The sequence below is a fragment of the Hyaena hyaena genome, unplaced genomic scaffold (assembly GCF_003009895.1).
Source record: "Hyaena hyaena isolate Hyena2069 unplaced genomic scaffold, ASM300989v1 scaffold_254, whole genome shotgun sequence".
In the NCBI taxonomy this organism is placed as follows: Eukaryota; Metazoa; Chordata; class Mammalia; order Carnivora; family Hyaenidae; genus Hyaena; species Hyaena hyaena.
Window position 1 is genome coordinate 2,085,979 of NW_024080890.1, and position 27,366 is coordinate 2,113,344.

The window sequence follows — 27,366 nt, forward strand, 5'->3', positions numbered from 1 at the left end:
TGAGCTCAGTTTGAGGCTGCAGGGCTGTAACCTGCTGCGGAGAGAGGTGCGCGGTGAGGAAGGTGCCGGTGGCCTGGAAAAGGGGGTGTGGCGGGCCTGCATGGGGCGGGACAGCTGTGGCCAGGACAGAGCTGGGGAGGAGGGGCCCTTAGGAGGGGGCCTTAAAGATCACGTAGGAGTTTGACAGATGGAGGGAGAGGGTTTTCGGAACGAGGAACCAGAAGGGGTCACGGAGGCTGGAAGCTGTCCAAGGAGGAGCCCTGGGAGGCCAAGGCGGACGCAGCTCGGGGCCCTGGCGGGAGCCCTGGGGCCTCTCTCCCTCATCAAGCCCGAAGAAATCCAGCTGTGGAGCCTCCGCCGAGCCTTCCTGCGCCCACAGGGTCAGATTGCCACGAACTTGCATAGGGTCGAGACTTGGTTCTCTCTGAGATGATGCCTTTCTCTGCCCAACCTGTGCCTCGTCTTCCTGGCTTCGTCTGGCTTGTTCCCGACGCTCCACGCGACCTGAGCCCCGGCTCTGGCTGCGAGCGCTGACGTAGTGCGTGTACCGTCAGGGCACCTGCCCTCGATGCAGCCCGGGCAAACCCCCTGTGGGTCGGGGGCCCCTACATCGTGACTCATGCGGGGAGAGGGCTCGGGGCCGTGTGGCGGGAGCGTCCCTTCCTCCTCGCCTGTGCCTGCAGGACCCGCCTGTCACGGAGGAGCGGTCCCGCTGTTCTGTGACTCACGGCCTCTGGCTTTAAGTGAATTTAAAAATGTATGTGCTCATTAGTTCTAGTAGGTTTGCCTTTGCTTGTGGCGAAAAACAGGTGTAACATTAGTACGGAGGTTGTCAGAATCCTTGCTCTCACCAGGCCGCCCCATCGGACGATTCTGTGTTCTCAGTGTCCGCACGGCCCCTGGGCCCTCTCCCCGGCACGCCGGGCTTCGGGGACCCTGTTCTGTGCCACTTTGCTCTCCACGGGGCTCCCCCTCCTTCCCCTGAGAAACCATGAGGTTCTTGTCATCACCGACGCCCCAAGGGCCCCAGTTTGAAAATGTCCCCCAAGACCCATTATTAAGAAGCGGGCCCCACTCTCCCGTGTCTCCGTCCATCAGAGCTCTAACCAGCGTGAGAAAGTCAGCCCTACCTCAGTTTCCACTGTTAGGGCGGCAGAGCGCAGACCTCTCTCTCCCCTCTTTGCTCAGAAATCCTCTTAAAAACCAAACGTGAGCATCGGAAAGGTAGTTGTTGTCTTTGATGAAACTAAGGGGCTCAGGAAGAGAAAACAGAAGTTATAAAAGACATAACACACGAAAATCTGGAGGCTGGAGGTCCGAACGTGAGGGCGCCTATCGGGTCTACACGCGGCGGAGTCTACCCCCGGCGACATGGCGGGCCTACAGAGCAGCACACAGCAACATCTGCACACAAACGAGACCTACACAAAACAGTATAAAACGGACACAAACAGCAGATACAACACGATAGAAAGTACAGGCAAACAGCTACACAAGACCAACAGAACAACACACAACAGAATCTGCACCTAGACAACCACACAGGACCCACAGGAAACAGGACACGGGAGCCACACAGACAGCAGCGCGGCCCCAGGAAACATCACACAAGCTCTAACCCGCACATCCAGCCCCAAAGCACATACAAATAACAGGAAGCAGGGAACTATGAAAAAGGAGATCATCACCCTTTACACAGGTTCCACGAGAAATGTAACGATAATAAATTTGCGCGAGCAGTCAGTATTTTCAGAGTCGTTACATCACATTCTCTGATTTAAGCAGAGTTATGCCAGGGGAAGAGGGGAGGGAAGAGAGTGGACGAGCTCCCCGTTCGCCGCCGGCAGCAGGAGCTGAGGGTGCAGCCCCCACAGCTGACCGTCGGGGCCTCAGTGGAAGCCTGTTACCCCAGACGCGGAAGGAGCTGCCGCAGAGACTGGGCGGAGGCCCACTGGGCGGCGGGCCGGGCCGGGCCGCGGGGGCGTGGAGGGGCTGCCTTCCAGCTTCCACAGCACGTGTGTGTGGCTGTTCCCTCTCATGGGGGAGAAGGTACCTTGGCTGAGGAAGAGAGAGGAGCCGGTGGAAGGGACCTGGCGCCCTGCCCTGGGAGGTGGCTGGAGCCCGGCCGGGCCGGTTCGCATCCTGTGGCTCGTCTGGGCACATGCCACGCCGCTCACGTGCCCTCCTGCCCCCACGGCCCATGGCCCGTGGCCCATGTCTGGAGGCAGGGTACGTGTCGGGGGGCTGGGCCCGTCTTGAAGTTGGGCGCCCACTGACCTGGTCCCCCGTGGCCGCAGCACAGGCCCGTGTTCTGTGTCTGTCCCATTTCGAGACGTGCAGGCAGGGCCGCTGGGCTCCCCGCGTCTGCTTTCAGGAAACACTGGCAGCCTGCAGACTCCGGAGGGGAGCCAGGCGGCGGGTCAGGGGCCCTAGCAGTCTCTAGGCGACCCGACGTCCCCCAGGTGGCCACTGGGCCCCGGGCCGGGCGGTGGCCTGTCACACTCAATCTTTGTCTTCATGGTGTGTCCCCCGCAGCAGGGAGAGAGGGCACGCCATCAACAGTGACCGCCTGGGGCTGGCGAAAGGGTGCTGGCACAGAGGGAGCACACGCGGGGGAGGGGGGAGAGGCACCGGACCCGGCAGAGGCGAGGCGAGGCAGGGGGGCTGGTGGGAGTGCGGGGGCAGGAGACTCAGGGATGGATCCAAAATGAAAGCTCCCGGGGCCTGGGGAGATCACTGAATTGGGCTGGAGCAGAGGGTCATGGGTGGTGGGGAAGGAGACGGGAAAGAACCGGAGGTTTTAACCAGTTTCCAGAATCATCCACACCAAGTTCCTGAGCGTGAGCTAAGCAGGGAGGCGTGAGTGCTGCATCGTGCTGCCTCTCTCTGGCACTTGAAGGCGCTTGCTTCTGAAAAACAGACACGGAGCAAAGTCATAGCTGGGAAGGGGGAGGATTGTCCCATGGAAAGTGCCAGAGCCACCGCTTTATGGGATTCGAACCATGAGCTAGGATTCTAGGATCATACCTGTGCAGACCAGAAGGGGGCTCCTTGTGCAGATGAGGAAACCGAGCACTGCAGAGGGGAAATACCAAACACGAGGTGTCTAGCATCCAGTGTGGGCAGAGCCAGACTCACAGCTTGGTCCCCTGCATCTGCGCCCCACCGCAGGACCAGGCCCTTCCCTCGAACTGACGCACCCAGTCCGTGCTCTGTGCTCTGTGAGGTTCTCTAGCATGTGAAACTTTGTGCAGAAGCGTTCCTGCCCAAATAGGTTCAGACGCTGTGGGGTAAACACATTCCAGCAGATTCTCATTGCAGGACTTCTCAGGGCCATTGTATCAGGACTCCAGAATGGGAATCTGCAGTGTCTCACAAACTTATTAGCTACAAAGTCCCTCTCTGCTGGCCTACTACTGCCCTACGGTCCCCCCTAGACCATCTTTCAGGACTGTTCTGCAGCACATGTTTGTCAAGTGATTGTTTCCTTTCTCCTTTCTGTGATTTTTTTTCCCTTCATGTTTTTAATATTTTCACGGGGTCTATGCCCTGTGGGAAAATGTCTTTCTGGCTTAAAAAAAATCCCCTGGGCATCTAGACCAGGGCTGAGCACTCGACATGGCCGACGTGAGTACAGGCGGGGTAGGTGATGTATGTATAAATCACACACAGGGTTTCCAAGACGTGTGGAAAAAAACCTCATTCGTTATTTCTGTATTAATTACCTATGGAAATGGTAATATCTTGGATAGATGCTGTGAGCTAAAATGTTATTACAGGTAAACACGTGAACCCCAGCAAGATTTCTCGTAGATAAAGGCAAGGTTGTTGCCGAATTCATATAGAAAGTAAAGACGACGAGAATGGCTTAGACTATTCTGAACAACAGTCACGTGAGAGGAAACGCTCTACCGTATTGTAAGACTGGCTCCAAGCTGTGGTGACGAAGACGGGGTTGACCGCTGCCCACCGAGTGCGGTGGTGGCCGAGGGACAGACGCAGAGGGTGGTGGTGGGGAGGGCAGAAGAGAGAGCCCAGACTCGGAACCACACAGATGGGGCCGCTGGTTCGGGGTGCAGGTGCAAGCCAGCTCAGCAGTGCTGAGTCAGTTGCTTGTCTGCAGGCAGAACGAACCTTGACCTCATGTCTGATAAAAAAAAAAAAAAAAGAACTCAAATTGCTTAATACGCTTTAACATGCAAAACCGTAAGACTTTCCTAAGAAACCTAGGAGGAGGTGTGGGGGCCCGGGGCTGGGCGCACGGGGGTCAGACACGGCACCAAGGTATAATCCACAGAATGGAAAGTCAGGAGGGGCCCTCGGCCCGGATGGAACCCCTCATTCTGCAGAGAACGCATCGGCAGGGGGGTGAAAAGCAGTGCTATCGGGAGGGAGGACGGGCTTGCAAGCCACGTGCCTGACGAAGGATCTAGATACACCGGGGTCTTCAGAACACAACAGTAGCAACCAGCCGACCAACCCACCCAGACGATCCGAGAAAATGGGCGGAGGACGTGCAGAACGCTTTCCTGAGGAGCCACAGACGGCGAACTGGCATGTTGGAGGGGTGTCCCCTCCCATCGCCGTCGGGGAGGCGCGGTGAAACCGCAGTGAGGTGGCAGCCTGTGCCCGTGAGAGCAGCTAACACAAAACCTGTGACAGCCCCCGTGCCCGTGAGGATGCTGACAAACTGGCCTCTCGTACGTGGCCGTCGCGGCAACTTCTCAGCAAACAGAGCATCCACTTCGTGGGCGACCCGGCCTGACTCGCTGTGCGCCGGGGCGTTTACCCTGGAGAAGTGACGGCCGTGTCTGCAGAAAACCTGTGCGCCATTGTTCAGAGCAGCTCGATGGGTAACAGCCCCAGACGGGGGCCACCCGGGGAGCGGATGGTTAAACCAGCAGTGTCATGCACCACAGGGTGTCACCCAGCAGTGGAAAGGGACGCCCTCGGTCCGTGTGACCGCCTGATGGACCTCAAGGGCGTTTTGCTGAGTGAAGACAAAGGCCAGTCTCCAGAGGTCCCATCCTGTAGGATTCCATCTACACGACGTCCTTCAAGTGACAACATGACAGACGTGGAGAAGGGACTCGTGCTTGCCAGGGTGAGGGATGGTGGGGGGGAGGGGGCGGGAGGGGGCGCGCGCACTGGCGAGGTCTCCGCTGTAGCGGAGCAGGCCTCCCGCATCCTGGTGGCGAGGGCGGCTGCACAGATCGCACCTGACTCTTCTGGCGTTGACAGCCCGCAGCGCTGGGTAGGGCTTGTGACGTTATCCGTGGTTACGTAAGATGCAGCCAAGTCATGGGTGATCGGGGCCCCCCTGGGCTCTTTTAGAAATTTCCTGTGTTTCTATAATTCTTTCAAGAAGTGACACAAACACCTCCTGGCATACTGGGGGGGGGGGCGTCAGTCCGTGCCGGAGGGTGCTGCCGTGGACGCTGAAATGACTGGCAACTCGTCCGGGCCGGTAGTGGGCCCCCAGGACGCCATCAGCTTGCTCCCGGATCCGTCTCCTGCCGCCGAAGTGGTCCCAGGAGGGACAGGGAGGGCCCAGCCAAGCCAGCAAACGAGACATAATCTTCATTTCACGCTTACGTCAACAGCCTCCCTGAAAACGCCTCTTCCCCTGAGTTATTTTTAGCTGCGTGTGTCTGAAGATTGTGATGTTTTCCTCCTGTGATGCTGCAACGCCGGCTGCTGTTTCTAAGCCGGTGCTTCTGCAGGTCACGGTGAAAGAGCATCCTTCTCCGCCTCATGTCCACCGGGACGGGGACCGTGCTAGCAGAGCGTGTGGCGGGTGGACGGGGGACGCGGGGGTGGGGGGGGCGGTCGGCAGCCTCGGGCACCACTGCCGGGACAGAAAACGGTGCGGCCGTCCGGGAGGCGGGGCTGTGGCCCTCGGCGCGGAACACACTTCGCTTCCCGTGCGATCCGGCAGCCCCACCTCCCGCCTGCACCCGGAAGGACCGAAGGCAGGGACTGGGAGAGACACGTGTGCACCCACGCTCACGGCAGCGCTGTTCCCAGTGGCCTAGGGGTGGGGCCCCAAGTGTCCCTTGGCGGATGAAGGGACAAGCAAAACGCAGCCTGTCGGTGCAGGGAATTGCCTTCAGGCTTAAAGGGGAAGGGCATCCTGACCGCTGCTGGACCGAGGGCTGAGCCTTGAGGACCTCATGAGTGACATGAGCCAGACACAGAGGGACAAATACTGTGCGATTCCCGCCTGGGCGAGGGACCCATGAGAGTCAGGCGCGTATTTTAAGTGATCTCTTTAGAGAGCGTCTGCTCGCACATCCTGCTGAGGTCACGCAGGGTCTCGCAGTCTCCCCAGACTGTCTTCTGAACTTGCTGGCGTAAGTTTTACAGATGAAGCCTCTGAACCTTTTCAAGCAGCTCTTGCTCACCAGGAGGTCCCGAGGAACGCGGCCAGGAGCTTTGCAGACTCTGCCGTCTGCCGCGTGCGGTGCACACAGTCCAGAGGAGGAGGGGGTGGGTGGGAAGATCAGCATCAAGGTCTGTTGGAAATCTGATAAAAAAAAAAAAATCCCCAAACATTGTCCCTGACTTGTGACAGCTTGAGATGACGGTTTCATGGGTGGGGCCGACTTTATCTTGGGGTCTCGGGAGGGAGAGTCGTTGACGGGGAGGAAGGTGTCTGGAAGGCGAGCCCGGGCTCTGACTCGGAAGGGCAGGACTCGCGCTGGGCCGGAGGCTCAGAGAAGCAGACCGAAGAGGCAGGCCGTGCCCCCGGAGGGGACCTGGTCCGTAGCTGGGGACAGGGACGCAGGGACGCCCCGGAGATGTGGCCAGTTCTGTTAGCAGCTGTCAGCTCACCGCGTGCCTGGCCTGTGCGGGGCTGAGCGAGGCTGGTGGCTCCTGCCGCCGGGTAGGCAACACACACAGGTGACCCCAGTGGCCAAGAGCGCGGTGAAGGAAAATTGCAGGTGCTTTTGGGGAGTGTCACAGGCCTAAATCTGGACAGCTGCACCGGGAAAACCCTCCCCGACGACGTGCCCGTTAAGCTAAGACGTGAAGGGTGAGGAGGTCCCAGCCAGCGGCTGAGCGGGGAGAAGTTCCAGGCACAGGGAACAGCGTGCGGGAGGCCTGGAGGCAGGAAGGAGCTTGAGTTTCTGGGGACTAAATGGAGGCCACCGTGGCCCAAGAGGGTGAGCGAGGGCGAGGTGGGCAGAGGAGGCTGGTGGGCTTGGGTTTGCCCCGGGGGCAGTGGGGAGCCGTCAGTGTTCAGGCTGACACGTTCACGACTGGGTTCAAGTTCTGGAGGCCCCCTCTGTGGGGACAAGGGTTTGGCGTGCCAGGGTGGGAGAGGAGGGCCTCCTGGAGGTCCTCACAGCCCTCCAGTGGGGGCGACATGACCAAGGGAGGGCGTGGGGGCTGCAGGCAGCGTCCCTGGAACCGTTGGACCCAGGGCAGGGCTGCTGGGGGGCGGGGTGGAACCCGGTGTCTGGGGGCAGGGGTGCTGCGGGGCGAGGTGGGACCCGGTGTCTGAGAGCAGGGGCGCTGCGGGGCGGGGTGGGACCCAGTGTCTGAGGGCAGGGGCTCTGGAGTCAGCGTGGGACCCGGTGTCTGAGGGCAGGGGCGCTGCGGTCCGGGTCAGAGGCTGGGTGGCGGCATGTCTGCTGCTTGTGGCCTCCAGGTGAAGATGTGGGTGGGCAGCTGGAAAGCCGCGTGGGTCTCCCAGGAGTTACCCGCACGCACGCACGGCTGTGGCTGCCTAGGCAGGGGTCCTGCCAGGGGTGAGGTGAGAAGGGGTGGGGGCTGGGCCCCTGGAGAGCCAAGACTGGGACGCTGTGGGGCAGAGCAGCTCAGGGAGGGCGAGGGAGGACAGTGAATGGACGTGACCCAGGCGGCCAATCGAGTGAGGGGCAGCGGGGAAGAGAGAGAGACCCTTAAGCAGGCTTACATGCAGGTAGTCCTGGTCTGAGCCCACCTGACGTTGTAACTTTGGCTTCCCGCTGCTGCGTGCCGGTGGTCCGCCGTGGTCCGTCGGTTCGCGTAGTAGGGGTGGTATATGTGCTAGAAAGATTCGAGGCGCTCAGACGTGAGGTGCGTCGGAATAAGCTGGAGGTTTGCGCGACGACCCGCCCCGGGAGTCTGCCTCAGCAGGGCCGGGGCCGGGCCCGAGAATTTGCACTTCGGAGGAGTTCCCAGGGGCTGCGGGGGCTGCTGTCGGCCGGTCCGGGGGACCACACTGGGAGACTCACGGGCCTAAGGTGAGTTTTCCCGCGATTGGTGCCTACAGGGGCCAGAGCTCACACTCAGGGTCTCTGGTCATTTTCCCTAAAACACGATCTACAAGTCCCTGTTCTGGGGTTTCTTACACGCTCGGGGCGTCTGGACACTGGACTTCCTGGGACAAGGTATAGAGGAACGTTCTGCGCTCTAAGCGGATTCTGCCAAGAGAGCACGGCTTGCTTCAGGCCTGACTGACCGTCCAGTGACTGTGACCTGCTTTCTTGGCTTTAAAGAACTGTTTTAGGGGCCGTGTTTCAGGGACCAGATGTTACTAATCACGGATGCTCTTTCCGGGAACTCGAGGCCTCGAGCGTTTCAGTGATGTTAAAAGGCTAAAACCTCCCGATGTTTCCTGCCCGCTCTCATTCTCTCCCTGCGGCCATTGCTAAAACCGAGTCGGCGGGGATTCTGTCCCAGCAGGTATGGTCGTATGGGGACACTTAGGGGACAGGAGACCTCCCTTGAGGAGTGCAGAACAGAGGCCGCCCCCCGGGGCTCAGCGGACCTAGCCAGGCATCTACAAGGAAGACCCGAGAGAGGCACCTGGTCTGTGCACCCCGACTCTGACAGGTTCTGTGGGGACCCCGTGTTCTGCCCGCCGCGACCCTGTAGCTCGGAGCAGCCTCTGCAGGGCCCTCTCCGCTGTGGCCAGAGCGGCAGGTGGAAGGGTCGCGCTGGCGGGACACGGGGCTGTCAGGCTCCCAGGGCGCTCCCAGAACTCGTTAACGCACATTTCCTTGTGTTTCTCCCGCCTCTTCGTCCCTCCTCCCCTTCCGCTCGGTGAGCAGCTGCTGTCCCTGTGCCAGATGGGCCCCCGACCACATCCCTGGCACCCATCAGCCAGGAAGCCCTGGGTTAAACTTGCTCGGGCCACGGAGACACCTTTTCACCTGAATGGGTGCTCCCGGGAAGAGAAAATACAGGGCTCTGTTTGGGAAACATAAACGCCCTGGTTATTGACCCTTGGCCCCTTAAAGGCAAGTTGGAAGTCCCGTTTCTGTGCCTTGTTTCCCCGTCGTGGGCTTCCTCTGCCACAGCGAAGTTCGTAATTCTCTTCTCAGCTCAAGCACACGTGGGATTGGTGAATCTGAGTTTTCACGTGGACTTTGCACTCTCTGCGGTTCATTCTTCAAGGTGCTGGGGATAGAAACGGGGCAGAGGCCACGTAACAGGAGCATTCGGGAGGTGCCAGCCTGCGTACTTTCCCAAAAAGGAGCCTAGCCAGCACAGAGGGGCCCACCCAAGAGGTGGGGTGCGGGAAGGATGTGCCAGGTTGGCTTAATGGCGGAGTGGGAGCGGAGAGGAATTTGTATGTCTCATGCATGCTGGGTGTAGGGTGCTCTCTGCTCCCCCAAAACTGTGTGAGGTGTGCATTTTTAAAAATTTATTTCAGGGGAGCCTGGGTGGCTCAGTCATTTGAGCATCCGACTAGTGATTTCGGCTCAGCTTATGATCTCAAGGTGTGTGGTTCAAGCCCCGAGTCGGGCTCTGTGCTGGCAGTGCAGAGCCTGCTTGGGCTTCTCTCTTTCCCTGCCTCTTCCTCCCCTCAAAATAAATAAATAAACATTTATTTTTTAAAGATGTTTTCCTTGAACTCTGATGGAAGCATTGAAAAAAATTTTTTTCTAACTTTCACTCCGGTGTAGTTAACATACATGTTATATTAGTTTCACCCGTACGGTCTAGTGATTCAGCAGTTCTGTCCATTCACAGGCTCCTCATGCTAAAAGTGTGCTCTTAAATCCCTGTCCCCTGTTTCCCACCCCTACCTCCCCCCTCTGGTGGCCGTCAGTTTGCTGTCTGTAGTTAGGAGTCTGTGTTTTGGTTTGTCTATTTTTTTCTTTGTTCATTTTGTTTCTTAAATTCCACGTACAAGTGAAATCATATGGTATTTGTTTTTCTCTGACTTTTTCTACTTAGTAGTATTATATATAGTCTCTAGATCCATTTGTTTCATCACACATAGCAAGATTCCATTCTTCTTATGGTTAATATTCCATTGTGTGTGTGTGAATATATATACGTGTATACATACATATAAATGTTCACATATACACATGTATATACCACATCTTTATCTGTTCATCACTCAGTGGACACTTGGGTTGCTTCCGTGTGTTGGTTATTATAGATAATACTGCAGTTAACCTCGGGATGTGTATCCCTTCGAATTAGTATTTTGTATCCTTTGGGTAAATACCCAGTAGTGGAATTACTGGATCATAGGGTAGTTCTATTTTTAATTTTTTGAGGCACTTCCATGCTGTTTTCCACAGTGGCCGCACCAGTTTGCGTTCCCACCAACAGTGCACAAGGGTTCCTTTTTTCCCCAAATCCTCACCAACACCTGTTGTTTCTTGTGTTTTTTATTTTCGCCGGCCTTGCAGGTGTGAGGTGATACTGCACTGTGGTTTTGATTTGCATTTCCCTGTTGATGAGTGATGGTGAGCATCTTTTCATATGTCTTTTGGTGGTCTCTGGATGTCTTCTTTGGAGAAATGTCTGTTCACATAGTTTGCCCATTTTTTAATTGGACTATTGTTTAAAAAAATTTTTTAACATTTATTTATTTTTGAGAGACACAGAAACAGTGTGAGAGGGGGAAAAACAGAGAGAGAGGGAGACACAGAATCTGAGGCAGGCTCCAGGCTCTGAGCTGTCAGCACAGAGCCCGACGCGGGGCTAGAACCCACGAACTGTGAGGTCATGACCTGAGCTGAAGTTGGACACTTAACTGACTGAGCCCCACAGGCATCCCAATCGGATTACTTGGTTTTTTGAGTGTTGGGTTATATCAGTTCTTTATACATTTTGGATACTAACCCTTTATTGGATATCTTTTCCCATTCTGCAGGTTGCCTTTTAGTTTTGTTGTCTGTTTCCTTTGCTGTGCAGAAGCTTTTTGTTTTGATGTAGTCCCAGGAGTTTATTTTTGCTTTTGTTTCCCTTGCCTCAGGAGACACATCTAGAAAAGTGTTGCTATGGCCAATGTCAGAGACATTATGGCCTGTGCTCGTTTCTAGATTTTTATGGTTTCGGCTCTCATATTTATGTTTTTCATCCATTTTGAGTTTATTTTTGTGTGTGGTGTAAGAAGGTGGTCCAGTTTCATTCTTTTGCATGTTGCTGTCCAATTTCCCAGCACCATTTGTTGAAGAGGCTGACTTTTTCCCCCTGGATGTTCTCTCCTGCTTTGTTGAAGACTAGTTGACCCTGTGATGGTGGGTTTGTTTTTGGGCTTTCTCTTCCATTCCGTTGATCTGTGGTGTCTACTTTTGTACAGTCCTGATCACCACCACTCCGTCATATGTCTTGAAATCTGGGATTGTGGTACCTCCAGTGTTTAGTTTTCCTTTTTCAAGCTTGCCCTGGCCATTTGGGACGGTTTTATGGTTCCCTACACGTTTTAGGATTGTTTGTTCTAGTTCTGTGAAAAATGCTGGTGGTATTTTGATAGGAATGATTGAATGTGTAGACGGCTTCGGGCTGTGTAGATGTTTTAACAGGGCTTGTTCTTGCAGCGTGTGAGCGTGGAATGTCCCATTTGTGATTTCTTCAATCTCTTTCATCATCGTGGTTCGTAGTTTTCAGAGTGCAGGTCTTTCAGTGAGGGGCAGTTTTGTCTTCCATTTTATAGACCAGAGGATCCGGGTCCTAGAATCAACGTGTCCAGATCATCCCTCAAATAAGTGGGAGGCCTCACGCCCGCTGTCTGACCTCACACGCTCCACAGAAAACAGAAGTGACCGGTCTCTGGGGGCTGGGGCACTGTCGTCCTGCCTTCTCTGTGTTGCCGGTGGCTGGGCCTGGCTGCCAGACACCTGTTAGCAGCCGAAGGAAGACGGAGCTTGTACTAGACGTGATTGCCTTTGAGGAATTCACAGTCCAGTGAGGGAGGAAAGAGAAATGGAGGTGACAGTGGGAAACTGGCTCTTAAAAATGGTGATCCTTTTAGTGGCTAATATAAAAAGATGAAAAAGTCCGAATTCAGAAAGACTTCCTAGTCTAGAGACCATTTCAATCGATTGCTTTTATTAAAACATATTATTATAGATAGGGAAACCTCTCTAAGCCCCCAGCCTATCACAGTAGAGGGGACCCCGCTGCTTGGTGTCTTTAAAGCCCAACGTAAGGTCCCCGCACAAGTTCAAGGAACCTTTGACAGGAATGGTCTCTGAACGTTGCTTTGGAATGAAGCTCATCATTAACAACCGGCCCTTGTTTCCGCAACAGGTGTCAGACATGGCAGAGGATGGCAGTGAGGAGATCATGTTCATCTGTAAGTAGCCCATGGGGGGCACCACACTAGCTGTCTGGGCAAAGCCACATCCACGTTTTGTTAACATGCTGTGGAAAAGCTGCTGCCGTTTGGGTGGAAGTGACTTTGCTCGCTCTACGGGACACAGTTTATTGCGTGAGAAATCCGCAGGGGCGTGTGGCTTTGAAAGGGTCACCTTTCTCGGAACTTTGGGCCAAGGGCCCTTTGCAGGAGGTGGCTCTCGATTCGGAAAAGACGTTCACGGCACGTAAGATGTCTAGTAAGCGGGTTAAATTGGTGAATTTTCATTGACTCGTTCCTTGGTAGATCTTGTCACTTGTCGCCAGAGAGGTGGCTGCGTACTTTGAAGTGTGCCACAGAGCGAGGTCTTTTCCTTGGGGGCCACCTGTGTTTGCACCGTGTTCACATTGAGGGAGAGCCCTGTCGGTCCCCCTGGGGCGGGGGGCCTGCGGTGTCCCCTGACGCTCGGTGTCTGTTGCAGGGTGTGAGGACTGTAGCCAGTACCACGACTCCGAATGTCCTGAGCTGGGCCCCGTGGTCATGGTCAAAGACTCCTTTGTGTTAAGCAGGGCAAGGTGAGTGCCACCTCGAGCTGCTGTCACAGCCCTTCCTGTCAAACAGCGTTGCGTGAATGCCAGCTCAGCGTCTGCAGGAAGGGGAGGTCCTGGAGGGTCCCGGACCCAGGTCCTGCGTGGGGGACCCCGCACACGACCAAGCAGTTCTCGGACCCCAGTGGGGTTCAGCTCTGACACAGGCCGGGCGGAGACAGCAGGGGACCCCCCAGGCTCAGGGCACAGCCCCACAGGGCCGCCCCACCCCCACTCCAGACGCCAGCCGCGAACCCCGGGCTGTCCTGTGTCCTTGTGACGATGCTGCAGACAGCAGGCCCCTACGGCCTCCTCCTCAGAGTCTTCCTTCTACATGGCCAGCACGGCGCACAGAACCCTGGGAAACCCTCACTGTTTCCGGTTTATTCAAGGACATGATAAGGGGTGTGAGTGAACAGCCGGATGCCGAGATGTGCAGGGGGAGGGCCCCGGCGTGGAGCTTCCCTGCTTCCCCCCTACCCGCCCCGGCACTACTCACCCCGCACCCCACCTGTTCACCGGCCTGGGCACGTCTCGAGGGCTCCAGATTGAAGGTCTTGGTCTAGTTCAGCGCTCCCAGGGGCCGAGCCGCCCGAGACACAGCAAGGCAGCTGAGGAAGCGATGGGCTGTGGCTGCAGGCTTCCCCGTGGCCCAGATCTCAGCCTGCCGTCTGACGGTGCCCGCCGTGGGCAGGCTGGGCTGCGGAGGGTGCGGGTGATGAGGCAGAGCCGTCAGCGCTCCTAGAAGAGCTGTGGCAGACCCAGAGGGCATAGTGGCTCTGCCATCCCACAACTGTGTGGGGGCCGTGTCGCCCGGCGGGCCAGAGCATGGGCTCCAAGGGACAGCCCGCCCCCCCGCCCGGGCCTGCAGCCGGTTGAGCTGGGACAAGGCCCTCTCTTCTCTGTCCCTCAGCGGCCTTGTCTGCAACATGGACAGAGTAATATACCCCCTGCTGGCGTGTGGTCAGGATTCTGTTACTATCTCGGTGTTGTTTCTAGAAGCTTCCCAGCTGGTTTTCCTAGCCTCCGTATTTACTTTTTCTCACTGTGACTTAACTTCTCTGCAGTGCTGCCTGACGTGGAGATCTGGTGGGCTCTCCCCAAAAACTTGCACAGGTCGCCTGTTGCTCATGAAAGTCTAGTAGCAGCTTCCTGCCCCACAGTGGGAGCCCTCCATGAGGGGTCGCTGCTCTGTGGCCCGGCCTCCTGCCCATTCCCGTGAGGGGGCTGCCGTCCCGGCACCCTGGCGTCTGAGCCGCTCCTGGACGTGGGTCGGCCTTGCCCAAGCCTTGGCCCGTGCTGGGGCCCCAGCCCACAGGCCTTCCTCTTCCCGCGCCCCATTCTTAACATTCTCAGTTTAGTGAAAACATTCTCGGTGAAACTGGCCCATTCAACCTAAGGGAAACCCTTTTCTGGTCCGTGGAATGCGTGGCACTTTCCCTTCCTCGTGGTGTCAGCACAGAGCTCCCCCCACCCTGGGCTGTGTGGCTCTGCGGGGGGCGGGGGGAGGAGTGGGGGGCGGGGAGAGCTGGTGCCCTTTGTCTCCGTTGGCCCATCGCAGCCCACACGCGTGACGTGGTCATGGTGGCTTGTCTCTGGGTGGGGATTTCCAACACATCCCTTAGTGAATGCCACCCACCCCCCCATCCACGTGTGCTGTGGGCTGGTCTTGTTCGGGCCCTGGGGGACTCTCCAGTGGCTTCGGGCTCTTAAAGAGCTGGGTGGCCTTCGCTGCCTCTGTCCATGGTAGCAAGCTCCTTACCCACCTTGCGGACGGTGTCTCAGCGTGGGCGAGTGTTAGGCCATCTTAATCACCTGTCCCCAGTGCGAGTGGCTGTCCTCAGTCAGCAGTGCTCGGGGACCGAGGGCCTCCTGTTCCGTTTCCAGATCATCCCTTCCCTCCAACCTGGAGATCCGGCGGCTAGAAGACGGGGCCGAGGGAGTGTTTGCCGTAACTCAGCTCGTCAAGCGAACGCAGTTTGGTCCATTTGAGTCGAGGAGAGTTGCCAAATGGGAGAAGGAGTCTGCTTTTCCGCTGAAGGTACTGGGGTGATGGCGCAGGAAGGAGTGGCACCCGCCAGCCCGCGAGGTCCGTGACCCTAAGCATCCTCACAGCCTTAAAGATCGTCGTTGTGCTTACCTCCAACACACTGTTTCGCTTTCTCATTTTAGTTTGATTCCTTTTTAAATGTTTATTTTTGAAAGGTGGGGAGGGGCAGAGACAGGGGGAGAGAATCCCAAGCAGGCTCCGAGCCGTCAGCTCCGAGCTTCAGATCATTCAGCTTTCTTCCCCTGCTCCCATCCGCCAGCCTCCGTGCTGTTCCAGGCGCGCGTGCCGCTTGGTAGGACTGACCGACGTTACCTGACACACTGGTAACAGGGCCGGGTGCCCGTCCGGGGCGTACGCATTCCCTCCCCAGCTGGGCCACGTGCACATTTCAGGTGTCCGGGGGGCACCTGGAGCAGGTAGAGCACTTGGGTGTCCCAGTGATGTCTGGGCCAGGAGTGGACCTCGGGTGACCTGGTGACATGTGGTCGGGACTGGAACTGCAGCATCCCAGTGGCCACCTGGCCCAGGAATGGGACTCACGTCATTATGACCACTTGCAGACAGAGTAGAACTGGGTGTCCGGCTGCATGCCCGCGCCATGAATGGGCCCAGCGTGCCCCAGTTCCCGTCTGCTCTGGGCATAGGTCTCGGGTCCCCGGTGGCCCCAGCAGCAGGTTCTGTGCGGGGCCTGATCTGGCCCCCAGCGCAGCACCCTCCCGCCACCACACACGCACACGCTGACCTGCAGACGGGCGGATAACAGTTCCTTTCCTGGCCCCTCGGTGGCCGTGCCCCCCCCCAGGTGTTCCAGAAGGACGGGCACCCCGTGTGCTTCGACACGTCCAGCGAGGACGACTGTAACTGGATGATGCTGGTGCGGCCGGCCGCGGGGCCCGAGCACCAGAACCTGACCGCCTACCAGCACGGCGACGACGTCTACTTCACCACCTCCAGGGACATCCCCCCCGGCGCTGAGCTGCGCGTCTGGTACGCGGCCTTTTACGCCAAGAAGATGGACAAGCCCATGCTGAAGCAGGCGTGCGCCGGCGCCCATGGTACGCGCTGCCCACCGGGCCTCGCCGCCGGGCACCAGGCCCCTGGCTGCACGCAGGTGCCCGGTGGTTGCGGAGGAGCCGTGCGGGCGGGGCGTGGGGAGCAGAGGGGGCTGCTCTTGACCCCACGTCGTTGGGGCCCCTGTTCTGCTTGTTCGCTGTCTGGGCCCGCCCGTCGGCCAGGCACCAGCGGGTGGAACGTTCTCCCTGGGAAATCCAGGCACTAGGGACCACAGGCTGGGACTTCTCCCCACCGTGCTGCGAGTGGGGGCGATTGTCTCCGTTTTGGAGCAGTGGAAACGGAGCACAGAGAGGTTAGGGGACCTGCCCTGAGCCACGCTGTGGGGGTGCAGGAGTCAGGCTTCAGACCCGGAATCTGTCAACCTCATGGCAGCCCCCTCCAGATTTGGGGTGTGTGCGTGCAGGCGTGTGTGCTCACATGTGTGTGCCTGTGTGAGTGCGTGCACGCGTGTTCCAAGAGCGACCTCGCGAGGGGTGTGTGTGTGATTTGCCCGAGCCCGGCATCCCCAAGCTTGTGTCCTGCTGCCCCAGGGAATGAGGCGTCGCTTCGTGAAGGGGGCCCCTGGAGCTTCCGTCCATCCTGCCCCGTTGCGAGTCCTCGTGGTGCAGCCGGAGACCACGCGAGGTCGCCGCCGACACACCACGGGTTTGGCCTGTGCAATGAGACTGAGAAGGTGCGGTTGGATGACATGAGCCCGGCCTGCGTCCAGCAGACAGCCGCTGCCTCATTGTGTCCCAGCCGCCCTCACTGGGGACTCTGGGGTGACTGTGCTCCGTCCCCGCGTGTTCCTACTGAGGGCGCGCGACACGACGGTGATCACGCCAGCGTCCGCTGGGAGGCGCGGTCCCCCAACGGGGTGTTTGATTCAGACAAGCAAATCACCCGCCCAGGCTCCCTGCGCCGTGGCAGTGCCTTTGATGGTTTTTCACTCCTCGTTTCGGGGGGAGCGGCAAGCAGGTATTTCAAAGAAACGTCCTGAAAGTTCTTGACCACCGTTAGGGGTTGCTCAGGTGGGGTCCTTATCTCTTACACCTGCTGAGTGACTGCTTTGCTCAGGCGGCACGGGGAGCTCCCCAGAGGACGCATAAAGCCCACCATCATGCGTGGTGCCTGGGGTGAATCAGTGACAGGGCCGCCACTCCCACGTCCCGCCAGCCCCTCCCCTGGGGGTCCGCTCCTGGCACCCTGCTCCAGCCCTGAGTGCCCGGGGCCCCGGGCCGTCCTGGGTGCGAGTTCTGATGCCCCACCCGGCGGAAGCCTTGTTGGGACCCCAGCACTGCCTGATTCTCAGACGCTGGCGTGGGTGCCGAGACCTGTGGAGATGGGCCTGGAATGTACAGGAAGCTGGTCGCCTGCATGGTTCCGATTGCCCAGGTCCGATGGGTGGGGAGAGGGCGTGAGCTCTCCTTCCGGGCACTGAGGCCTCTCTCTGCACACCCTCGGGGCCTCTGCAGCGTAGTGGAGGGAAGGGGCCTTTTGTGGCCATTGCCGTACCTTGGGGCCGAGCACGGTGAATGGGCCTGAGAGACCACGGTACGTTCTAGAAGAATTGTGCTGGGGGCCAGCACACAAAGAGCTGTCTTCCCAGAAATTATTCAGTCTTTCTCGGTGACAGGATTGCAAAGACTCACCAGGTACATTCTGTCTCAGGTTTGCTTCAGGATGTGTCTTTGTTCTAGAAATCGGCCAATTTGTAGACAGTAGAGCCACCGTCTACACCCGGAGTCAAGTCAGTCAGAGGGGCAGACACACTCTAAAAAACAAAGGCTGACTGTTCTTTGTCCTGGTAGTAGATTTACTTTTCTCATTTTTCTGGAGCTCACAGCACGGTTGGTCGCTCTTCTGTGCACAGACCGGGGCCTGGGGACCGTTGACGGCAGCCCAGGGAGCGTGTGGGTCTAACCGGGTGGGCGTGAGGGGCTCACCTCAGCTCTTGTCACCGGAAGCTGTCATCAGATTTTCCAAACTGTTCATGTAATGAGAAAGATAAAGGATAAGCACATTTGCTCACATTTGGGAAATGATTCCAAGTCACCGTTTCAGCAGGTCTGGCATTTTTGACTGACATCTCATGGTACGTAGGAGAAACCAGCACGGCTGACGTATCGTTTACACACATGAAAACAGCAGTTTTTGGTGCACAGCTCCGAGTTTTGACAGCGGCATGCAGGTGTGTGAGCCACGCCGCAGGTGAGCTGTACCCTCACCGCCCAAGTGCTTGCTGGCTCTGCGCTCGGGGCCCTGGCGACCGGCAGCCACCCCTGACCCCGTGCCTGCGCCGTGTCTGCTCTTCAGAGAAGCCCTGCGCTTGCACACAGGCGAGGCCTGGCTGCGTGAGGCGGCATCATGTGCTCTCGTTTCCGAGTGGGCTTCTGACTCACCAGGCCGCCTTCTTCTTTTTAATGTATGTTTATTTTTGGGAGAATGCAAGCAGAGGACGGGCAGGGAGAGGGGACAGAGGATTTATGAAGCCAGCTCTGTGCCAGCAGGCTTGTCAGCACAGAGCCAGATGTGGAGCTTGAACTCACAAACTGTGAGATCATGACCTGAGCTGAAGTTGGCTGCTCAATAAAGTGAGCCACCCACACGCCCCCTTGTCTTTTTTTTTTTAATTTATTTTCAGAGATAGGGCAGGGGAAGGGCAGAGAGAGAGAGAGTGAGAAACCCAGGCAGTCTCCATGCCCAGCACAGAGCCCGATGCAGGGCTCGAACCCACGAACCTGTGCTGAGATGGAGAGTCAGACACCTAGCGGCTCTGGCTCCCGTTCTTCTGCCATCTCATCCTGCTGGTCTTCACTGGGGGCTCACAGGCAGGAGGGAGAACACAGGACCGGCTGGCGGGGATCGTTGGTGGCGGGGATCGTGGGGACCCAGCTGCCCCCTCCCCCACGCTGCTGCCCCGCATCCGCCCTGGGGGCTCCATCTGTTTCAGTGTCACTGTCATGCTTTCCCTCCTTGTTTCTGTGGGACACACAGTACACACGAGCAGTTGCCTTTTGCTTTCCTTCTTTGCAACCTCGTTGCCCATTTTTGATACAGAAAGAGGCGTGCTGTGTCCTGGTACCCAGTGCAGGCGCAGTCGCAGTTCTGGGTGATTTTTCCCAAGAACCCAGGAATTCGCTGAATGAGTGGCCCCGGAGTGCCGTGATAGGTCGTGATGTGCAGTGGCCGAGTGGTGGTGGTGGCGAGGGCTCGTGGCCCAGGCAGCCCTGGTGGCTGCCCGACGGTGCCGCGAATGGAGGCTCCTTTAGAGCGTCCCCTACTTTGAGGTCCCACAGGAGCGTTAGGAATATTATCACAAAGGAGGCCGCAGTCCCCTCCTCACAGCCAGGGTCTCCCCTGTACCGGGAACCCTCCCCAGACTTCTTTGGGGGGTGAAGAGGGAGGGGGGCCAGCCCAGCGGCCACCTGCCCTGAGAAGCAGCCGCTGAAATTCCAGCGCAGATTAAACAGAACTGAACACTTGAGTTCACAGGGGCGGCAGCCACACGTGGCCGGCACCCCAGACACGCTGTGTTTTCAGAGCGCTGGTGTTGTCCCAGGAAGTTGTGTTGCAGGTGCGGCCGCGCGGGGGGGCCACGCTGGGCGCCTGTTTCAGGCCCCGCCGTCTCCCGTGGGAGCCAGAGCTGGAGGGGCTCCGTCCCACCTGTAGGGTGTGTTTTCTTCTGGGTCTTGTGAGGGATACGTCTGGTCTCACTGGTCTGGCTTCTTGGAGAAAGTCCCGTTTCTGTGATCGGTGATGGGCCTGCATGGGGTGCTCCGACTCCCCCTCTCTGTGCTCTGTCTCCTCCCCTGTGAAACGGGGACACCCACGGGGACCACAGGAGTCCACACACGCAAAGCCCTGGGATTGGCCGCCAAGCCTGGAACGTTGAAAGCACCGAGGGGGGGGGGCTGTTGTCGCCCCCACAGCAGGGGTGGGGGTGTGCAGCCGTCCCCGTCCCCTGTGGCCCTGGCCCAGGGACACGAGCTGCTGTGTGTCACCCTGTCCCCTGCTGTTTGAAGCTGCAGGGAGCCCAGGAGGCAGCGCCGCAGGGGAGTCGGAGCCCAGCCAGTGGGTGTGCAAGGTGTGTTCTGCCACCTTCCTGGAGCTGCAGCTCCTGAACGGTAAGCGCTGGCGGGCCCCTGGGGGGCGGGGGCGGGCACGACCGCTGTGCTGTCCCTTCCACGCCGTCCCTGTGGATAGGTGGTGACGCGCGGCCAGCAGGATGTGAGCAGCTAACCCCTGCGCCTCTGTGTGGACCCCAGCCGCGTCCCCAGAGCCGAACGCGTGGGAGCCCCCCCCCAGCCCTCCTCCCGGGACCTCCTGCGCGCCCGCTGTTACCCTTGGCCTTGCTGTTTCCGTCATGCGCCTGGGGGCGGTTAGCCTCTGTTCTGTCCAGTCTGCCCGCCAGTTGGCCGCCAGGTGGGCTCGTGGTGGCCTCACTGCGTGGCCCAGGTGCCCCGCCTTCCTACGACACGCAGCACGTGACGCTGTGTTTGCTTTTTGCTTTTTCCCTCCCACGACCCCGCTCCTTGAGGGCACCCGCTGGCCCAGATGGCCCTAAACACGGGACAGCCCGAGAAGTAATGCCCGCTTCCCGCTGGAGGCCTGGGCCCAGCCAGTGGAGATTTGCGATGGGGAGAACCGGCCTCGGCCCAGCCGTGGCCCAGGCGCCCTCGGTCGCTGGAATGTCGGGCCCCTCGTGTCCGGTGGCCGCCCCGCCCCTCCTCGCTGCCCCCCGGCCTGAGCCACGCGTACCTCCGCATGCAGACCTTGTCAGTGCTCGAACCCCGTGCCCTCCCTGCCTGTTCCCTGTGCTTTTGGAGTTCTCTCTTCTGCGAGTGCTTGGGGGGCTTTCCTGAGTTGAGAGAGGGGCACAAGGGGTTTTGTGCTGTGTTTTAAAGACCGTTTTTGACAATAGACTATTTAAAATAAATAAATAGATAGATAAATAAATAAAAAAATAAAAATAAAGACAGTTTTGTGTCCCGTGAGCTGAACTACTTCTCTTTAGAGGCCACGTTTCTCAGTAATTGTATTATGAATTCATCGTAACCGTTAAAGAATACAAGTGAGTGTAAAGATGAACGTTGCCTGTAACGTCAGCATCTAGGGAGAGTCACGGGACACGCTCCCACGGCGCGTCCTTGCACATGCGTGTGTAACACGCGCCTGTAGTTTACATACAGCGGTGTGTGTGGGTGCATGGCGAACTTGACGTTTTTATCACCTAATTCACTTTTAAAATAGTAGTCGCATTTGGTGCAGTGAAAACGCTTTTATTTGCAAAAGCGGTGGGAAGAGTTGATTCGCCTGTAAGAGGACACACGATGAGCAGGTTGAGGCAGAGCCAGACAGGCGCCCGGGCCGGGGAGGAGGGGGCCCCGTGCGCCGCCTCAGCGTCCCCGTGCGCCGGCTTCCGCCTCTGCAGAGCACCTGTTGGGTCACCTGGAACAGGCCAAAAGCCTCCCCGCCGCCAGCCAGCACGAAGCCGCCGCGCCCGAGAAGGAAGCAGACGTGCCCCGGGGGGAGCCTCCTGCAGTGCCCAGGAGCACCAGTGTCCCCAAAGAGCAGAAGAAAAAGCCTCGAAGGGGGAGAAAACCCAGAGTGTCAAAACCTGAGCAGCCACTGGACATTATAGAAGGCAAGGAGCCGGCAGGTGAGTGTGGTCCCGGGAGGGAGAGCGGCAGGAGGGGGTGGCCCGGGGAGGGGGCGCGGCAGGAGGGGGCGGCCCGGGGAGGGGGCGCGGCAGGTGGGGGGGTGGCCCCGGGAGGGAGAGCGGCAGTTCTCTGAGAGCACGATTCCTCTGTGACGCGCTTGGCAGCACACAGGGTGCAGGCTGTGAGCGCTGACGGGTCACCGGCGCCTCGTCAGGACAGAGAGCACTGCCGTCTCCCCGGAGCTTCTCCTCGTGCGCATGACTCAGGCTTGCCTGTCCTGGGCTCTCAAGGGAGTCCCTCCTTCTGTGCCCAGGGTCCTGCACGCTGGGTTTCTGGCACTGGGTCCCCTGCGCGTGGGCCGGTGGCCTGCTCCCAGGCCGTGGCTGGGCCCGTTCTCCGTGACGGGATCCACAGTAGAGTCTGGAGGGACCCTGACCCGCTCTCTTGGGTGTGCAGGGCCCGTGGCCCCTCGGTCCTCACGACCTCTGCCAGCGCTGCGTGGTGCCGGAAGACCCCTGGTGTGTGGGTGTGTGACGCTCAGGCCCGGGGCCCCTCACTGCCTGCGCCCCGACCGCTGAGAGCTCTCCTGTGCTGTCTGCTAGAGCCCTGGTTTTCTTTTCTGAGAATGAGAAGAAACACTTCTTCCCCAGAATGAAAAAGAATTCCGAGGAAGGAGCAGCCTTCACGTGTTATGGGGCCCCCTGTCCAGCCGCCAGCTCTCAGCGGCGCGTGTTCTGGTCGGAACTGAGGGATGGCCGGGGGCTGAAGCTCCCCCTGGACGGCGTCTTTCTCTCTCTCTCTACGCGGGCAGAAAAGAGAAGAGGGCAGCTGGGAGCTCTCAGTGCTTATTTCCCTACGTACTAGTTGCGTTGGGAACACATGTAGCAGGTGAAATGGTAGCAACCACTGGCTACATTTTTGCGTGTGTTACTCTTCCCGTAGTTCGTTGTCCCGAGGTTCAGGCCACGACACCTGTTACTATAATTACTTGGCATTTGACTCTCGCACAACGTGATTATCTGTGTTTGAACACACTTGGGCTGGCTTGTCTATTTTTAAAAGTTAGTATTTCCAAAGCTCTGTTGGGACGAAGTTAACAAGTTAAAAGATCCCACTACGTATCAAAATGTTGTGTCCTGGGTTGGCGTGAAAAGGGACTGAAATCGTGTTTTAACCACTGTGCTTTTAGAGAAGATCACAAATTATAACTTCAGTTTTGAGCCAAGAATAACACGTTGCTTTTTCTGAACAGACAGGTAAACGTGTGGATTCCGAAATATGGCTAGCTTTTCTCTCTCTTCCCTGTGTGTCCTGCGTGTCTGCGACTTCGACCTGGCTGTGGTCTGCCTGGGGTGCCGTCATGGTTCCCTAGTGTCCTGTCCCCTGCCCCCACGGTGACACGACTCCCACGTCCCCTTCACACAGAGCAAGTGGCAGAGATCATCACTGAGGTCCCGCCCGATGAGCCAGTGACAGCGGCGCCGGACGAGCGGATCATGGAGCTGGTTTTGGGGAAGCTGGCCACCACCACCAGCGACGCCAGTTCAGTGCCCAAGTGAGTCCTGCTGCGGCTCCAGGGATGGCTGTATAGACGGCAGGTGCCCCGGGTGGGGGGGCTGTGGTACCTGGGACGGCTGTGTAGATGGCAGGTACCGCGGGCGGGGAGGCTGTGGCGCCCGGGGCAGCTGTGTAGACGGGACAGCCATGTAGACAGCAGGTCCCCCGGGCGGGGAGGCGCCCCTCCTCATGGAAAGAAACGGGTGTGCTTGGGGAGTGCTAGGATCCTTCCAGAAGTCGGGAGCTTAATGGCACGTTCGCTATGAGAACGGTTAACAGCAGCTTTGCGTGCGGAGGGGGCTGTACGTCACGTACAGTGTACCCTCTTAGCCACCTCCAGGCACACAGTTCTGTGTTGCTCAGTGCATCCGCATTCTCTGCAGCCTCCAGCACCATCCGTCTCAGGAACGTTCCATCCTCCCAGACTGAAGCTCTGTCCTCCTGGAACACTAACTGCCCACGTCTCTCCCCCCTGCACCTCCCCCCCATCCCTGTCTCCATGAAGACGGAGGCACCTTGTGTGAGGCTCCTGGTCTGGGCACAGCCGTGCGCTGCTGGCCCTGCTGTGACGGGCCCGTGGCTCGTCTGTGTCGGAGCGGGGGTCACATTGTCCCCCCGTCTCCAGGCTGGCCGTCACTCCTCCACCCACGGACACCAGCCTGCTTCCACCTTTTGGCTGTTGTGAACAGCATTGCTATTATAGGACAATTTTGTGTTTGAATTTCTGCAAATTTAACACCGTGCTGTGTTTTTTGGGTTTTTGGGGGGATTTTTATTTGTTTGCTTTGTTTTTGTAAACAATGAAAATATTTTGTTTTTTAGTTATCATTCCTGGGTAATTGCTCTGACATTGAATAAGCTGGTGCTAATTTCTTTTCGGGCTTTTTTGGAGTGCCTCGTAACGTTTTCACGATGTGCCTGGCCCCGTTTGGTCCTGGAGCCTATGCAGACCGGGGCTGGTGTGCTGTCGGAAACCAGGTCACCTGTTTGTTAACCTACTCTGTCTGGCTGCCCAGAGGACTTCTGTGGCTTACTCTCAGAAAGATGTTTAAGAGAGAGAAGAAATGTTTTAAAATCAGGGTCAGAGAAAGTACAAAACAGAGCAGAGGACAGACCAAGTGAGAGAAACAGGGCTCTTCCCAGAGGATAAATTGAGAGCTTCCTGGTGGCCAGGGTGAAAAGGCAGTCAGGTGTATGGCCGTACAGAAAATACTGACAGATGCCATTGGACGTTCAGGGTTTGTGTCCCGTCCAGAGCCTCCTGAAGGTGGTGCCTGAGCGCCCTCCCTCCTTCCTCGCCGCGAGCTGGGGAGGTTCGGAGAAGCCGTTTCCAAGACAGTGGTGACCCTGAACGTCTTCTCCAACAACGCACGTGGCCCATCTTACCAGGTGTCTGTGACCCGGCAGGTTCCCACACCATCAGAGCCCCGGCCTCACCCTCAAGCGGAGTCTGATCCTGTCGAGCCGGCACGGCATCCGCAGGAAGCTGGTCCGACAGCTGGGGCAGCTGGGGGAGCACAGACGGGTGTACCAGTGCAGCATCTGCAGCAAGATCTTCCAGAACAGCAGCAACCTGAGCAGGCACGTGCGCTCGCACGGTGAGTCCCGCGGCGCCCGCCCCGGGGCAGAGGTGGCTGCGGGCCCGGGGCGGGGGCGGTGGGCGCAGCCCCGGGACACGCCTGGAGTGTGAACCAGCTTTGTACGGGCCCTTAGGTGACAAGCTGTTTAAATGTGAGGAGTGCGCCAAGCTGTTCAGCCGCAAGGAGAGTCTGAAGCAGCACGTGTCCTACAAGCACAGCAGGAACGAGGTGCGCGGGACCCGGGAGCCGGGGCCGGTCGTGGAGGAGGAGCGGGCGGCCGGGCTGCTGGGAAGGAAGACAGAGTCACTGGGGAGCGGGAGGAGGTTGGGGGGGCGGGCGGCGGGGGGGGGTCCCCGAATGGGCGTTCTCCCTGGGGCAGTTGGATGGTGAGCGTGAAAACTTGCTCATGTTCCTAAATCGCGTAGGAGAGTAGTGGACAGTGGCCTAGGCCAGATGGTGACGTAAACCAGGGCGGGGCCGGGGCCCGGGTGCCGATGGGGACCAGGATGCCAGTGTAGACTAGGGTGGTGGCAGAGGCCTGGGCCGTGATGGGGACGGTGACACAGACCTTACGCACTTGGAAGTTGCGAGAGGCAGGTCCGGGGGCGAGTTCGTGGGTGGAGCTGCCTCCTGCCCCTCCCCCCGACGGCGCTCCCCTGTCGCCAGGTGGACAGTGAGTACAGGTACCGCTGCGGCACCTGTGAGAAGACGTTCCGCATCGAGAGCGCGCTGGAGTTCCACAACTGCAGGACAGGTGAGCGCCCCCGCGGCAGAGCTCCCGGCCGGGCGGGCAGCGGGCGCGCTTAGCCCCAGTCGGCGTGCCTTTCACCCCCATCTCCATTCGAGTCCCTCGGGTTCTGAAGGAGACGCAGGTGGAAGGGGCCTCTGGACTCCGACAGAAGCTGTGCCCCCCAGGCTGTCCCAAGAAGGTGGGCGGAGGTGCAGGGGGCTCTGGGACACGGGAGACACACCTGGAGGGGGCGGCGGTGTCCAGACGGGGTCTCTGCCTCGCTGGCTCGAAGGCTCCCCCTCCCCCGTCCGCCCTCGCCACCCCCTAAGCCTGGCGGCGTCCAGGACAGGCCGCGGTGCCGCTGGGCGTGGACGGTGTGGCTCCGCGCCCATTCTCTCCGCCAGTCCTAAGAGTGCAGGATGCGCTTGCTCACTTGCGTGTGGTCGGATGCCGGCGCACTTGCACCAGCCTGTGGCCAAGGGGTCCGTGCTCCCCCCAGGAGGGTGTAGACGGAGCACTGGGTGGGCGAGAGCAGGGAGGCCAGCATGGCCCCGAAGGCGGGCCCAGCGTCAGGCGGCTTGGAGACCCGAGCTTGGCTTTTGGTTCCAAACCCCCTTCCTGTCGGCCCCTCTGGGGACCACTTGCACCTCCGTGCTGGCTCTTCCCTCCCCCCCACCCCGCCGTCTCTCAGAGACCCTTTAACCAGCATTAGCTAAACCTCCCCCGCCTGTCCCGCGGGGGCCACCTCCCGCGCCCGGGCACCTGCCAGGCCCTTTGTCTGCTCGGGTCCGAGGGCTCTGGTCTGAAGCCAGGGCTCGTTTCCCCACCGCGCCCTGCTCCCGTGCCAGGGCTGGGCCGGCGGCGGGCGAGTCTCCTCTCTCCCGAGCTCCGCCTGCTCTGCACCGGCCACAGCATGAAGTGGTGGTCCCGGAAGCTTCCGGGCGAGCTGGCAGTGTGCTGCACATGCGCGTTCTGAGCTGTGCACCCCAGGAGTGCCCTCAGATCTGGGGCACAGCCCCCCGCTGTTTCCGTGGATGCAGTGTCTGTCAGGAGCCTTAGCTGTGTTCGTGGCGGGAGTCAGGATGGCGCCCCACGTGGTCACTTGCGGCTCCGCATGAGTGCAGAGCGTCGTCCTGGGCCCTGCAGGGGACAAGTGGCCCCTTTTGATCTCCGTGCCTCTGGACACAAAAGAAAGTAATAAGTTAGAGCAGCTGTTGGTGTATCAGCTACAGGGCCTGTTACACTTGGCTTTGCTTTCATTACATAGAAAGAACCGCAGCAGTGAGTTCAGGTAGGTCTTCTCTCCAGTCTCCAAGGCTAGAGGTTTCAGATGGACAAGAAAGAATAATGGGGCGCCTGGGGGGCTCAGTCTGTTAAGCGTCTGACTTCAGCTCAGGTCATGATCTCCCAACTTCGTGGGTTTGAGCCCCACGTAGGGCTCTGTGCTGACAGCTCAGAGCCTGGAGCTGCTTCCGATTCTGTGTCTCCCTCTCTCTCTGACCCTCCCCTGCTCACGCTGTCTCTCAAAAATAAATGAGCATTAAAAGAAAAGATGGGGCGCCTGGGTGGCTTAGTCGGTTAAGCGTCCGACTTTCGCTTGGGTCATGATCTCGC

The 27,366-nt window shown here is 58.8% G+C and overlaps 1 protein-coding gene across 3 annotated transcripts in view; it reads left to right on the forward strand.

The window, feature by feature from the left end:
• The window catches only part of PRDM15 (PR/SET domain 15), a 58,691-nt gene that overhangs the window by 4,137 nt on the left and 27,188 nt on the right, over positions 1-27,366 (forward strand). For all 3 annotated transcript variants that reach the window (XM_039245498.1, XM_039245499.1, XM_039245500.1), the window contains exons 2-11: positions 12,487-12,532; positions 13,014-13,107; positions 15,007-15,160; positions 15,972-16,224; positions 20,248-20,349; positions 21,657-21,884; positions 23,311-23,440; positions 24,850-25,040; positions 25,156-25,250; positions 25,689-25,776. In XM_039245498.1, coding sequence (XP_039101429.1) covers positions 12,496-12,532; positions 13,014-13,107; positions 15,007-15,160; positions 15,972-16,224; positions 20,248-20,349; positions 21,657-21,884; positions 23,311-23,440; positions 24,850-25,040; positions 25,156-25,250; positions 25,689-25,776 — 1,372 coding nt within the window. In that variant the 5' untranslated portion in view covers positions 12,487-12,495. The remainder of the gene's footprint in view (positions 1-12,486; positions 12,533-13,013; positions 13,108-15,006; positions 15,161-15,971; positions 16,225-20,247; positions 20,350-21,656; positions 21,885-23,310; positions 23,441-24,849; positions 25,041-25,155; positions 25,251-25,688; positions 25,777-27,366) is intronic.